The sequence below is a fragment of the Gadus chalcogrammus genome, chromosome 15 (assembly GCF_026213295.1).
Source record: "Gadus chalcogrammus isolate NIFS_2021 chromosome 15, NIFS_Gcha_1.0, whole genome shotgun sequence".
Taxonomy (NCBI): Eukaryota; Metazoa; Chordata; class Actinopteri; order Gadiformes; family Gadidae; genus Gadus; species Gadus chalcogrammus.
In genome coordinates, this window is record NC_079426.1 from 4,322,051 (window position 1) to 4,336,610 (window position 14,560).

Sequence of the window (14,560 nt, forward strand, 5' to 3'; positions counted from 1 at the left end):
CATAGCAAACTGCCAGTCCGTCACACAATTCGTCAGAGTCATCGCCAACCACTGCCTGGATAAGCAGTGTACCGCAGAGCTGTCCCTGATCGTTGAGCAGATCCTCACCATCACCAACCAGCTCAGCATAATTTCCAGGTGAGCATACGATTCCGCCAAACCTCCTGAGTCCAGTTCATGGACCAAGTGTATTGAGGTTAAAGGTCCCATGACATGCCACCAGGTTTGAGTGTGATTAGCCTTACAAGCCATTTTGAAATCTGCCCCTTTTGACATCACAAGTGGGAGTGTCCACCGAGATGTGTGCTGGATCTAGATCAGTCTACCAGCCTACCAAGGGGACTGAAGCAAACGTTGCTCGTCACACATCTAAGGTGGACACGCCCACTTGTGATGTCATAAGGGGCAGATTTTCAAAACATCTTGTAACAGCTAATCACACTCACACCTGGTGGCATGTCATGGGACCTTTAATGGTTGTTTCTTTTACTTCTACGTATGCAGCGTCAAGGCTGTGACACCGGGGTGCAAGTCGTCGGACGAGATTCTGGTGAAGAACGCGCAGAACCTGCTGAAGACGGTGCTGCAGGGGGTGCATGCAGCGGAGACGGCCTGCATTAAGGTACTGCGGATAAGTCATTCCCCACCAGGGGTACGTCAGGACGTGAGGCTCCGTGAGCAGGTTCCAAGGGGGTGCTTGGGGAGATGTCGATTTTGCTTTGCTTTACCTACAAAACATACACTGAAAATATCCATGTTTGTTGAATGACTTGAGTATTATCTTGGTCGTTGCTGATCAATAAATGTGATCAGCAACAACTACTCAGCTTCTCCCATTTTAAACACATAGGCCACTAAAGTACTGCTGACTGGACTCTCGTAATTAGTATTTTGGTGAGACCAATGGTCTCACATTTGCCGTGTCGCTGTCTCTTTAAGAGTTCAAATGAGTCAGACATGGGACATGATGCAACGCCCTGTAGTATTAGCTCTGTCATGTCCCATCTCCCGCTCATTTGGCTGTTCCCCCGGTCTGTACATGTGTCTTCTCCTGTCAGGGTCTGAGGCAGCCTGAGCCCGATTCAGACGGCGCGGAGGCCGCGGCCCTCTGCTTCCAGTGGAGGAGGAACCTCCAGATCCACCGGGCCTGGCAGAACTCCAACCCCGAGACGGACGACCTGGGTCTGAGGAGGACCTCCCCGCTGCCCCTGGCCCCAAGCCTGGCCCCTTCTTCACTCAAGATAAAATAAGCCATTAGAATAATACACGATACAATGGAGGAATTACTAGCAATGTCAGTTTTCCCATTAGCGGCCTCTAGTGGCGCGAGTTGTAACTACAGTCAGTTTTACAATAACGTTTTCCTATTGGGGGTTGAGTCTACCAGAATAAAATATTTATAGAAACAAATTTAAGCAATATCCCTGTATTGACTCGTGGATAGGCATGTTTTATTCTCAAGGAATATAGGATATTTTTTTAATAACTGCTTTAGACAAGCTAAATCGTGCTGGTGTAATTTAATATCCATACACCATTAGGCCGGCTGCAAGATGCAAGGAAGAACTGCAGCCGAGAATTGGGAATGAGTTGGCGTTATAAATCCTGACCAAGAATATCTGAAATCCTTGAAAATACCTATTCATGTCACCAAGTGTCGACAGTTAAATGTCTTTAATATAATTAATGCTATAGTTCACAAAGGCAGTGAAATATTTAGGGTTCTTGAGAACCTGATATGAAAGCATGTCATCGCAGGCTATGGGATGAAAAATGAAAGCATGAAAAATAATATCCACAATTCCTCAACATCACACTGAACGTGACTCATTCTCTGAACCGTTTGGGAGCGCACAAACATAGAGTAAAGCTGGGACTCTTAAAGGTAGCAGCACAAAATGAAAAACATTAAGAAAACAAATTGAGTTATTAACAAAGATATATTAATAACTCAATATGAGTTTATGGAGAGCCAACTTTGACATTAATTGAATAATTGAAACCAGTACTAGTCTTCCAACTAATCCAGTACGAAAACGAGCAAAATAAAAGTAATCTGCTGGTTTATTAAACACAAAAACACAAAACCAACAAAAACTTCAGCCATTGACAAACAACTTGCTTCATATGTGCAAAGAATACGTTGTAAAAAAAAACGGTGAATGGTCTACAAAAAGGACTGTTACTCTATATCACAAAAACTGAATATCCAATAAAGGTCTGTAACATTAAAAGTCATACAAAAGTGTCAAAAACTGCAGTTACTGATTCAGACTTTGACCCTCTATCTTGCTGGGCTGTATCTCTTGACTATCTGAGCCAATTTATTTGAATTCATCCCATAGAAATATCCATGAACCCGAAGTTCAGTATATACAGCCATCAGCCCAGTGGCTTGTAACAAAGCCAACATTTAAACAACACTGGACCACGTTGCGTACATTGTGTGACAAATGTGTCTCATGGATAGATAGCAAACGATTCTACAGAGTGGCATTTGACACACATAGCTTTATACAGAAATAAATAGATTTATGTAAAGCTCCTCGAAGGGACGCCAGATGAGCGTGAACGACAATATACAAAGCATATATATATATTTACATAAGCACAATCCTCTCTTGGGCCTCTGCCGTCCTTACTGGCAGAACGGGGAGGCCGTGGGGTCAAAGGTCTTGAACACGTCCTTCAGTGTCCGGTCGTCGTCCCCCTCTGCCCCCGCCTCCCCCTGTGGCCCCTCCTTCTTCTTCTCCTCCCCCCCCTCCCCCTCCTCCGCCTCCTCCACCTTCTTCTTCCCCGGCCCCTCCTTGCTGTCCTCCGTGTCCCCCGGTGGTGGTGGTGGTGGTGGTGGTGGTGGGGGGGCCGCTGACCCCTGACCCCCCGGCTTGGCCAGGCGGGGGTCGGAGTACTGAGGTCGGGTCAGGACGGCCAGAGTCTGGACGGGGAGGATGTGAAGGGCGGCGGGCGGCTTGACCGGGGAGGCCGGGGCCGCCGCCGGGGCCACCGCCGCCGGGGCCCCGGGGGAGAGGGCCCCCGGAGACGGGAGGCGGTTGTGGTGGGGGGGAGGGGGTGGGGAGCCGTTGGACGGCGGCTCGGCCGTCCTGCTCTCCTCCGCCGGGGCCCTGGGTTGGGTGGGCGACCGCGAGGAGGAGGAGGAGGAGGAGGAGGAGGAGGAAGAGGAGGAGTGTGGTGGTGGGGGCGGTGTCGGTGGTGGGGGCGGCGTGGTCGCGGACGGCGTGCTGTCCTTCCTCACGGCGTGGTGTTTGAGGATCCCCGTCTTCCTCGGGGCCTCCGGCGGCTCCTTGTGGCCGTGCTCGGTGCTGGGCTGGCGGGGGTCGTACAGGCTGATGCCCCCCAGCAGGGCGGTGGGGCTCTCCAGCCCCCCGCTGGTGGAGGAGGCCAGGCGCGGGGCGTAGGGGGGCAGCTTCTCCGCTTCGGGTTTCGACCGGGCGGCGGCGGCGGGTGCAGCGGGTGCGGAGCCCGGCGACACCCCGGCGCCGGCCCGCTGCAGCCGGGGGTCCACGATGGCAGCCCCTCCCCCGGGGGCGGGGCCCTCCTTCTGCAGGGACGGCTTGGAGTCCAGGCTCCCGGCGCGCTTGATCCGGGGGTCCAGCGCCTTGAGCTGCCGGGGGTCCAGGGGCCTCTCCATCGACGAGCGGCTCTCCAGGTTCCGGGAGGGCGGCATGCGGACCACGCCCTCCTTGAGGCGGGCCGCCACCGCCCGGGGGTCGATGGCGGGGGGCGCGTGGCTGGGCGGGGGCTCCAGCCGGTTGGCGCGGTCCTTCTGGGCCTCGGCGATGAGGGGCGGCAGGGGCAGGTTGATGGAGTGCTCCTGCTTGGGCACCAGGGACGGCAGCAGGTCCTCGGGCCCCCACACCACCGCGTCGGCGAAGGCGGGCCTCTGCAGCACGACGTCCACGCGGATGTGGCTGAACGCCTGCAGCTGGCTACGGGGGTCCCTCAGCGCCAGGCCGGGCCCCGGGTCCAGGGGGATGAGCGTGGCCCTGTCCCTCAGCTCCCTCTCGCCCTCCTCGTCGTCCTCCCCGGCGGGGGGCTTGTGGGAGGAGGGCGGGTGCTTCTGCTGCCGGTAGGCGCCGGGCGGCTCCGCGGGTCTCACCTTCCTGGGGTCCCTGGCGAGCCGGGGGTCCGAGGCACCGTCTGAGTCCTTCTTGGGGTCCGGGTGCCGCTGCCGGGGGTCGGTCTTGACCCGGGGGTCGCTGGGCGGGGCCCTCTCCTTCAGCAGCCGGGGGTCTCCCGTTTGGGGGGGGGCGGCTGCGGGGGTCCGAGCTGGTTCTGCTGCCTCTGGTGCAGCTCGTTCTGCTTCTTCAGCGACTTGAGGATGGACGACACGCAGCCACCGTCCTCTTCGTCACTCGAGTACCAGTTGGTGGTTTCATCTGTGGGGCCCAGCATCGAATCAAACACTACAGCCAGTATCTACCGAGAGGACGGATAACATCGTCTAATGAAAAGATACTTTGTGTTTATATTAGTGCTGTCAGTTAAACGCGTTATTAACGGCGTTAACGCAAACCAATTTTAACGGCGTCAATTTTTTTTATCACGCGATTAACGCGATACATTTTTTTTTTTTTTTTATTATTATTTCGCTCAAAACAAAGAAGCAGTAGCCTGACTGCTATGTTCAAGGCATCATGTTCATCGTTTAATTGCACTATAGGCTTTTACACAAGGCAAGCCGATGCACTTCTCCATGTCGATAAGAGCATTAAAATGAAAACAATTAATAAGACCAAGAAATCAAGGGATATTTAGCATAGAAATTTTTTTTTGATTAATCGTGAGTTAACTATGACATGAATGTGAGTAATCGCGATTAAATATTTTAATCGCTTGACAGCACTAGTTTATATGTATGAAGTTAACAGTATGGAGTAAACTAGCAAAAAAATGTGTATACTCCACTAGTTTTATGGAGTTTACTAGTGCCCACAAAACTTACACCGAAAATATGAGTATTATCTTGGTTGTTGCCGATCAATATGTATGGAGCAAAAACTTTTTGGGTCAAAAAGTGTGGCCCAACTGAGATCCAAGCCACTTGGAGATGAGACTTTAAAGGGAGAAAAAGTTGAACATCTGTGGACGCCCACCTCTGATGGAGCTTTTGTCCTCCGGGGCGTCTCCCCTCTGGGGCTCCATCCCCTGCTGTTGGGGGGGCTTTGGTGGCTGCTGCTGCTGCTGCTGCTGCTGCTGCTGCTGCTGCTGCTGCTGCTGTGTGATGTGCAAGAAGAGAGCTTTCTGCACCGCGGGCGGCAAGGACTGAATCTGGGACTCGGCCCCCATCTGCTGCTGGAGGTTCTGTAGGAAGCTCACGCTGGGGTCCACTGAAAGGCAGAGAGCGGTCCGGAGAGTTAGGCCCAATCCCATTTCTACCCCTTACGCCTTCCCCTTACCCCTCCCCCTTGTTTTGAAGGGGTAAGGGGTAGAAATGGGATTGGGCCTAAGGCCCAATCCCATTTCTACCCCTTACGCCTTCCCCTTACCCCTTCAAAACAAGGGAGAGGGGTAAGGGGTAGAAATGGGATTGGGCATTAATACCAGAGAGAGGGAGGGATTCATAACACATAACGGTTTGTTAACTGTAAAAAAACGGCATTGTCATCGTTCCGGAGAGTTAGGCCCAATCACATTTATACCCCTTAGCCCTTCCCCCTCCCCCTTGTTTTGAAGGGGTAAGGGGAAGGGGTAAGGGGTAGAAATGGGATTGGGCCTTAGGCCGAATCCCATTTCTACCACTTACCCCTTCCCCTTACCCCTCACAAAACAAGGGGGAGGGGTAAGGGGCAGAAATGGGATTGGGCATTAATACCAGAGAGTTAATACAGTTAACACAAACGGTTTGTTAACTGTAAAAAAACGGCATTGCCATCGTCACCACGTGCCTCCTTGGGGCATGCTCTGGCTTCGGAGGAAATTGCTGAAGAGCTCGACGGGGTTCTGGCCCAGCGGGGGGAAGGGGAACAGGCTCTGGAGCATCTGCAGGTCCGGCATGGGGGGGAAGGGGGGCCGCGGCCCCATGCTCATGGGGGGCGGGCTGCCCATGAAGGGCGGGGGCCCCCCGGGGGGGAACGGCGGCGGCGGCATGGAGTAGCCGTGCAGCGGTGGGGGCAGCTGCCCCGGCGGGCTCAGGGGTCCGGGCGGGGGCCCCACGTTGGGGTGGGCCATGGGGGGCCCCGGGGATTCGGGCGGAGGGCCGGACGGAGCGCCGGAGCCTGGTGGGGCGGCGGCCCCGCCCTGCTCCATCTCCTCCGATTCCCCGCCGAACTGGTCCGAGCCCTCCTCGTCAAACTCGTCGAATTTGGATCCGCTGGAAGAAACATCGAGACAATAATGCATTATGAAAACGATTGAGTCGGCTTAATATTCTGAGAGCAGGGTTTACAGTTAAAGCATGCTTTACAGTTAAGACATGCTTTACAGTTAAGACTCGCTTTAGAGTAACAGAATACTTCACAGTTAAAGTGCGCTTTACAGTTAAAGTATGCTTTACAGTCAACGCATGCTTTACAGTTAAGGCATGCTTTACAGTTAGGACACGCTTTACAGTTAAGACACGCTTTACAGTTAAGGCATGATGATGCTTTACAGTTAAACTATGCTTTACAGTTACGGCATGCTTTACAGTCAAACTATGCTTTACAGTCAACGCATTCTTTACAGTTAAGAAATGCTTTACAGTTACGACACGCTTCACAGTTAAAGTATGCTTTACAGTCAACGCATGCTTTACAGTTAAGGCATGCTTTACGGTTAAAGCATGCTTTACAATCAAAGCTTGCTTTACAGTTAAATCATGCTTTACGGTTAAAGCATGCTTCACAGTTAAATCATGCTTTACGTTACACTGGTTTGATCGTTAATCATTCAGCCCTCACCTCAGGCCGATCTTCTGCGCCATCTCCACCGTGGGCTGAACCTTGATCTCAAACAGGGACGGGATCTTCTTCCCGGCCTGGCCGGAGGCCCCGGCCTCCTGGGGGCTGCCCTGGCCTGGCGTGGGCAGCAGCCCCACCCCGGGAGGGGGTTTGGGCAGCGGGGCGATGCCCTGCTTCCTCAGGTTCTCCAGCTCGATCTCGTCCTCGTGAGCGTTCTCCTCCTCCGTGCTGATTATCTAGAAGGCCGGGGGGGGGTCGGCAGAGCGTTAGTTGTAACACACTGATGCGCTGTCCCCGCGTCGGGCCAGGGATTCAATGTCAGACATTTGGGGGGATTTGAGGTCAGAATGGTTGGGCCCTTCTGATCTCACCTTGTCAAGCAAATCTTTGGTCACGTCGTTCAACGAGTCGTGGGAGAATTTACAGTTGTCTCCTTGGTAACATTTGGCTCCCGTGTGGAAGAACTTGCAAGGATATTCGCGTGGAATTTGCAGTTAAGGAGTTGTTTCAAGCCAGAGTATAATGAAATGATTTCAGCCTTCACCCGATTCCAGACAACAGTGATCGAACGAAAAGAGTTGGACAGTCATAACGTATCAATCCAGCGAGTATGAAAGGATATTGTGCATGTAAATACAGTTATCTCCTTTGCTGCAGTAACCCTGAAGGTAGAATTTGCAGAGTTCCTTTTTCTTATCCGGCACAACGAGTTCGTGTTCGAACTTGCACTGTTCCCCCTGTGAACGGACAGATTGCAAAAGGATATTAGTATTGATATGCTCGTGTTCATATTTTAGTAAATGCAGAAAGCCAAGAGTTTTAGAGTAAATTAAACCCATTATGGTTGGACGCACTGGTGAGGAAGGCTATTACAAGCATGGAACACAACACTATATATATATATACACTATACCATTTTATCTCTTAGGGTGTTATTAAAATCAATATTGGTAAGACAATAGCTGCTTTATGTTTGTGCAGTTTTTACTTCAACTTTTTTTTGAAGTAAAAGTTCTTATCTTGGCGCAGAACGGCAGCGATGAAATTAAAAACTTATTTCAGGTTCTTAAGCTGTGTCGTCAAGCCAACACTGTATTAACTGTACATTATCATCACAGACCTTGATGCACCGTCCCTCCAGGAAGTATTTGCAGATGTATCTGCCGTTGTGTTCCACTGTGTGTTGGTTGATGAACTCCTTGCTCATGATCGGCCGTTTCTTCTGAAAACAGTTCTTTCCGTCCTGTTGATGCTGAGGGAGAAGGTGATTAGTTAGTCCGTAAAATTTGAAGATGGCACACGTGTGAGAAGCTAAGATTTTGTTTTTCAATAAAAAAGCAGGAAGTGTCCTTCGCTTTTTTGCAGATGGCTGTAAGAAGAATTTGTATATGCTACACGTGAACCTCCTAAGATGGCGCAATATCCCGCTATCTCGGGATATTGGGCAATATCCCATGATTGAGATCACGACTGTCACGCACGTGACGGTCGTCTCGTCACGCTAATAAAAACAAATAAACCACTAATAAAAACAAACAAATCCCTGCAAAAAGAATTACCTTGTTTATTTTTGGAGTGTTCACGTACTAAAACAATTATTCAATAATATATAATTGTTAAATAATTAGAATTGTTAATAACACTGTTTACTGGTCATTTACTACAAAGACATTCACACAGTAGTCTTTCGGCCGTTGGGGGCGTGTCTTACCTGTGGCCCGCCCTCCATCCCCTGGTCTCCTCCTTGGCCCCGCCCCCGTCCCCCCCAGCCCTTGCCCTTGAGCTTCTTGTTCTTCAGCATCCCCCGTCCTCTGCCCGGCGCGCTGCCCCTGCCCCGGCCCCTCGGACCTCCGACTGAAACCAGGGGACAGTCCAGAAGTCAGCTGGGTCCTGATGGTTATCTCTAGGCTAGCTCACACATCGACATACACACACTCACCAATCATAAACCAGGGATTATGTTGTTCTACTAATGTTATTGTTTTTTAGATGGTTATATTTAGTGTGCGAAATACTGGGGGTCCGGGGGGGGGCACGACCCCCCCGATTTACCAATGAGACCCCCTGAAAGCCTCAAAAGCAAAATCTGAGGGGGTCTCAAAGTTTTTCAAAAAAAGAAAATTTCGTAAAGATATTTTATTGTCACTAATGGTCACTTAAATGTTTTTAAGCTCACCATGTCCAGTATTCAGAATTCAAAACATTTATTCACAAATATGTTATTTTTTGCCAAGCGGAGCCAGCCAGTCCTGTGTGCGTATGCAAATTAGCCATGTTCGCCAAACAGAAGAAAGACGTAATGTTGAAAAGTCATACTAAAAACGTCTAGCAAGCAAAAGCTAAACAAGAGTGTATCACTCACACACTTTGGGTCTATTCTAACTGAAGGTAAGAGGCTATCTTTTAAACCTTTGCAGTGAGGGTCAGGGTGCACTGTGCATAAGATGAGTGTGTGCGACTGTGTGCATGCATGTCCTTTCCGGCTTCGGCATACTGCATGGTTATCAAGGCTTTGTGGTTGGTTGTGGTCTTAGTGAAGCAGCCTAGCCTTGCAAGTTGGAGTACGCCTAATTGTTTACATGCGTGCGAGAGAGAGAGGGTGTGAGAGAGAGCGAGAGAGAGAGAGAGAGAGAGAGAGAGAGCACCTGCCGTGGTGATGTTCGGCTTGTTGTGTAAAATGTGGTCAGCATCCACCGTGGTTGGACGAATGTGCTTTGTGTGTGTGTTCAATGATGTATCCGTCTGATCATATTTAGATGGATGGTTAAATAATGTCACACGATCAGTCATACTGCAGGCTTTCAATCGCAAGTGCACTGATTGCGTGCCAGTCTCCGATAGGCTATACCTGGCATTTATTCAGTTGTTGATTGCTCTTCTAATTGCGCCATATTGGTGCCAATTATTGGTGTCTTTGCATTGTAATGCACAACTTTGCCTCTCCTTGTTATAAAACATCGTGGATCCAAACAACTTCAGCCAATGCAGCCTCCTATGTCAGTACTGACGTAGGAGGCTGCATTGGCTAAAGTGTTGCTTTACGAATAGGCTACTATAGCATATCGGATTATCAACAATTGTTGTGTGCGTGTGTGTGTTGTCATGTAGGCTATAGACTGATTGCTTGCATCTATGAAATATTGTAATGTTATAGGTCAACTGCATATTGAGATAATTTAGATCGGTATTGCGCAACAATTGGGGGATGAGGACCCCCCCCGAATATTGACGGGTATTTCGCACACTGGTTACATTATATATATATGGTTTATATTGGTTGAATAGCACTAGCTGTTAGGCCTAGGGCCAACACTAGGGCTTTCAAAACATGCCTTCAGAAACCAAGGAGAGATACTTTTCATGAAAAATACAACAAACAAAAATCTTCACTGAATTAAAGGTGACATATTATACCACCAGGTGTGAGTGTGATTAGCAGTTACAAGCCGTTTTCAAAATTTCGAAATCTTCTGTCATCCCAAGTTGGGCGTGTCCACCTAGAGATGAGCAACGTTTGCTACAGTCCACTGGATAGGCTGGTAGACTGATCTATGCAGGATACATCTAGGTGGACACGCCCACTTGAGATGTCAGAAGAGGCAGACTTTCAAAACGGCTTGTAACGGCTACGCACACACACACGTGGTGGTATTATATGTCACCTTAAAACATCTTAACAAATCTGTTCATTAATTCCTGACCAAAACACTACGTTTTGAATCAGTCAATATGGCAACCATAACTCTTGCCTTATTACTTATTCTGAGTGTGTGTGTGTGTGTGTGTGTGTGTGTGTGTGTGTGTGTGTGTGTGTGTGTGTGTGTGTGTGTGTGTGTGTGTGTGTGTGTGTGTGTGTGTGTGTGTGTGTGTGTGTGTGTGTATAAATGAATGTATGTTTGTAATGTGCGTGTGTGTGTAAGTATGTATGTATGTGTGTATGTGTATGTATGTATGTATGTAATGTGTGTGTGTGTTTGTGTGTAAGTATGTGTGTATGTGTATAAATGAATGTATGTTTGTAATGTGCGTGTGTGTGTCCACATGCGCTCATACACTGTTGCTGCTGCTTCTGCAGGCCCCTCTGGTTGGCCCTCTTCATCTGGTCCTTGCCGTGCCGTCCCTTCCCGCCCCCGAAGCCCCCGGACTCCTTGGACGGCCCGAACTCGGAGCCGTCGTCCTCGTAGTCGTCGTCCTCTCCTTCGTAGTCGTACTTCTCGTTGCCGAAGTCGCTGTACTTGTTGTCCGGGTCGCCGCCCTTCGCCTGCGGGGACTTCCTCTGGGAGGTGGCGTGGAGCCCGCCCCTGGACTCCCGACCGCGCTGTCAGAAAGGTTTAGAAATACACAGAAATCAAGGTTAATAAATACGCAGCAATGAACACAAAAAGAAGGCAAAGAAACTGTTTAATAGGCTCATTAAAACCGTAAGTCAATCGTAACTGAACACACTAATAATAAATAAATTCACACAAAATAAAAATGTAACATGCTCTTCTTTTTTTGGAAGAGCAAATTTATTTAAAAGGTTGTATCAGCAATTCTAGGCCGAAACATAAATGATCACATTCACATCTCACGATCCGCTAGCTGCCCGCCCCATAAGCAGGCCGTCAAAAAAAACACGTCTCTGTAGGCACCCTATGCTCCGAGTTCGCACACACAAACAAATGGTGCTACCAACCACTCAAAACCAAAATAAATAGTATTCCAACCAATCACAGACAAGGGGCGGGTGTTGTGGGGTTTTGCGCTGCGTTCATGAAAGTTTTTACTGGATGCACCAAATGCGTAAGGGAGGGGCGATCGGGCTCTGTTTGTTTAGGATCTCACTTGAAATACGAACAGAAGTGACGTCACCCAACATTCGCGATACAACCTTTAACATATACTGTATGTCTGTCTTTATTTAGTTCAGAGGAGCAGAACGATGTGTTGATTAGGGGGCTCGACTCACAACCACAGAGTACTGGATTTCATGAGCAAGGTCATCAACCTGACCTGAAGGCCTCCTTGAGCAAAAAGCCTCCGTCGTATCTGCTCCTCAATGACGTGTTTGAAGGGTTAGTGCCTGCTGAGCTCACCTGGGAGGACTGGCCGTTAGACTCCTGGTTGGACCCTTGGCTCTTCCGGGTCTTGGGCTTCTCAGGCCGGTCGTAGTCAGAGTCGTAGCTGTCGGAGCTGGACGCACTGGAGGGCGAGTGGTGCTGGAGCGAGGGCGAGAGACAGTGAGAGAGAGAGAGAGAGAGAGAGAGAGAGAGGAGATAGAGTGTTAAATGCAGTGAGGAGAACCTACTTTGGGGCCACAAGGGCATTATGACTCATTGTGCAAATATGGTTTTGCATGCCTAAGCGTAACACCAGTGATACCAGTGAACGAAAGCTGAAAGAACAAACGTGTTGATTTACTTTCTGCCGGTCGCGGCGCCTCCTCTTGGACTTGTGCTTCTCTCGGGTCTTCTTGTACCGTTTCCTGGAGTGCCTGTGGACCTTGTCATCGCGCTCCTTCTCCTTCAGCTCCTTCTCCTTCGGGTCTTTCTCCTTCACCTCCTTCTCCTTCTCCTCAGGGGCCTCCTTGGTTTCCTTCTCCTCTTCGATTCCAATTCCTTCATCGTCTATCTCCCCGTCCTCAAGTTCACCGTCCTCTCTTTAGAGAGAAACAAAAAAACGTAACTTTAATCTACTGTTTACGTTTCCTTGGCGTGAGTTGAATCCATAGAAACTGGGTACCAGTTTAGATCCGTGTGAACTGGGTACCAGTTGAGTACCATATAAACCAACTGGGTCTCACAAAAAGTGCTTGCGCTTCAACTTTCATCAGATAGTGTTAAGTGCAAGTGGTTACTTCCCAAGGCCGGGTATTTAATCGTGAGTACGGGACGTGTGTGGCAAATTGGCATGTGCTTTAAACACCATGATACTTATGACCCTATCAAATAAACCATCAATAATAATTATATTGTGAATTTGTGTTTTCCAAGTGCCTTCCAGTTTCATGGATATTAAAATATTTCACTTTTAACCCGTAGCGATGTTTACACCCATACACACACAAGCCACGTCACTGCCCTCCTTGAGGATAAGATGTGTCAATTGTCCAAACTAGCTGTTGATAATATATAGGGGTTGAGAGGGAAACCCAGGGCAGGCATCAAAAAGTATTCTTGTTATTTTGCACAGCAAACATTCATGCCATTACACAAAACAAAAACATAGATGAATATGTGTTGATTGGTCATGTTACTAGATGTGGAAGTTCTCGCGACAATGTGATACAATGAGAAGGATGGCATGTAAAGATCAGTGATTTGAAGGCATTCGTTTTTGTCGAAAGACTATAAAAGATATTTCTTCAGCTCGATATGTATGAAGAGGCTGATGCCCTTTTCTGTCTCGGCACTGTTTCAGTTATTTGTTTTCAGAAATGTAATGTGTATTTAAGTAAAAGAAAAAAATGTATGTAAAAAAAAAATGTATATCAATATATATATTAAACTTAAACATTGCAGCAAATGCTGCATATATCAAGACAGAGACCACAGTATGACTATAAACCGGATAAGGTTACGAATAACAAGGACGCAGGTGTTTTTTGAAGCTGAGCCAAAACAAAAGCGTATAACCACGCTCCTGCAGTACCGAATGTTGCTCGGTAGGGGGCGATAGTGAGCGAATGGGCGTGGCACACTGGAGTTATTTATATTTGCATAGCCTTCTGCAAATGGCAACAATGGGACAAAAATTTTCAGTTGACAATAATAAACTGATGACGCATGTTGCATGAAAATGGTCGTGGATGGCGCACTAACAATGTGATGGGAATGTAGGAAATGTAGATAGCATTTTTCCATTGCACTCAAAGGCATGCAAATAATTGTGGGTTGGAGGAGGAGAGAGGAGGGGAGGGGACCCTGAAGAAATGTTTTCCTTACAAAAAAAAAAAAGGTAAAATATAAATGATAAAATAAACAATAACACAAGCATGTAGACCCACAGCACTGAGACGCACACATGAGCGCATTAAGAATTGCATAAGATTGTTACTCGACCTTTCGTCCCCTGCAAGCTCAGAGTCAGTCATGTTTTTGTCAAGAACGGGGGTTTGGGGACTGGAAACAAGGCTCACTGAAGCCATTGGAAACGGATCTGCCTCCCTTCTCCGGTACCAGAGTGAATGACAATCACTCAGGGAGACGTTGGGTGGTGGTGAGAGATGCTGGAAGATTTGCAGACTGGAGAAAAAACTCACGGTGTTACATGTCTCGACAACAGAGACAATAAACAGACATTGTCCTCTTTCATGTCAATGACGTTTTAACTCAGCAAGCACAGCTTGATACCCCGCTTTGCTATTGTCCCGTCGGTTGACAGCTGCCATGGTGAAACAGAGGAGACCGAGGGAGAAATGCACAGAATTGTAACCCTTTTCGTTGATATCAGCATCTTCCTTGGCATTTTCAACATGGGCATCATCTCAAAATGGCTTCTGAGGTCTGCAGAGAACATTCTTCACCGCTGCACTGTCCACGTATATATGGTTCTGGCGGGATCGATCTAACTTGGTGGGTTGGTACTCTCGCACGCAGTTGGCCAGCCGTGGTGTGGGGGCTTTCCCACACGAGTCCAGGTCAACACTCATTGGTTGGGAAGTCTGTCAGTTATGCTCA

General features: G+C 48.8%; 1 protein-coding gene across 1 annotated transcript; it reads right to left on the bottom strand.

The window, feature by feature from the left end:
* Positions 1-1,131: 1,131 nt before the first annotated feature.
* Positions 1,132-14,417, bottom strand: LOC130404900 (zinc finger CCCH domain-containing protein 6). Its single transcript, XM_056609845.1, is given in 15 exon segments — positions 1,132-2,791; positions 2,864-2,988; positions 3,127-4,302; positions 4,305-4,397; positions 5,115-5,348; positions 5,907-6,331; positions 6,900-7,135; positions 7,271-7,380; positions 7,522-7,636; positions 8,020-8,133; positions 8,611-8,753; positions 10,953-11,217; positions 11,978-12,100; positions 12,303-12,540; positions 13,943-14,417. Coding segments are annotated over 15 exon segments (3,636 nt in total). The 5' UTR covers positions 14,029-14,417; the 3' UTR covers positions 1,132-2,638.
* Positions 14,418-14,560: the final 143 nt, after the last annotated feature.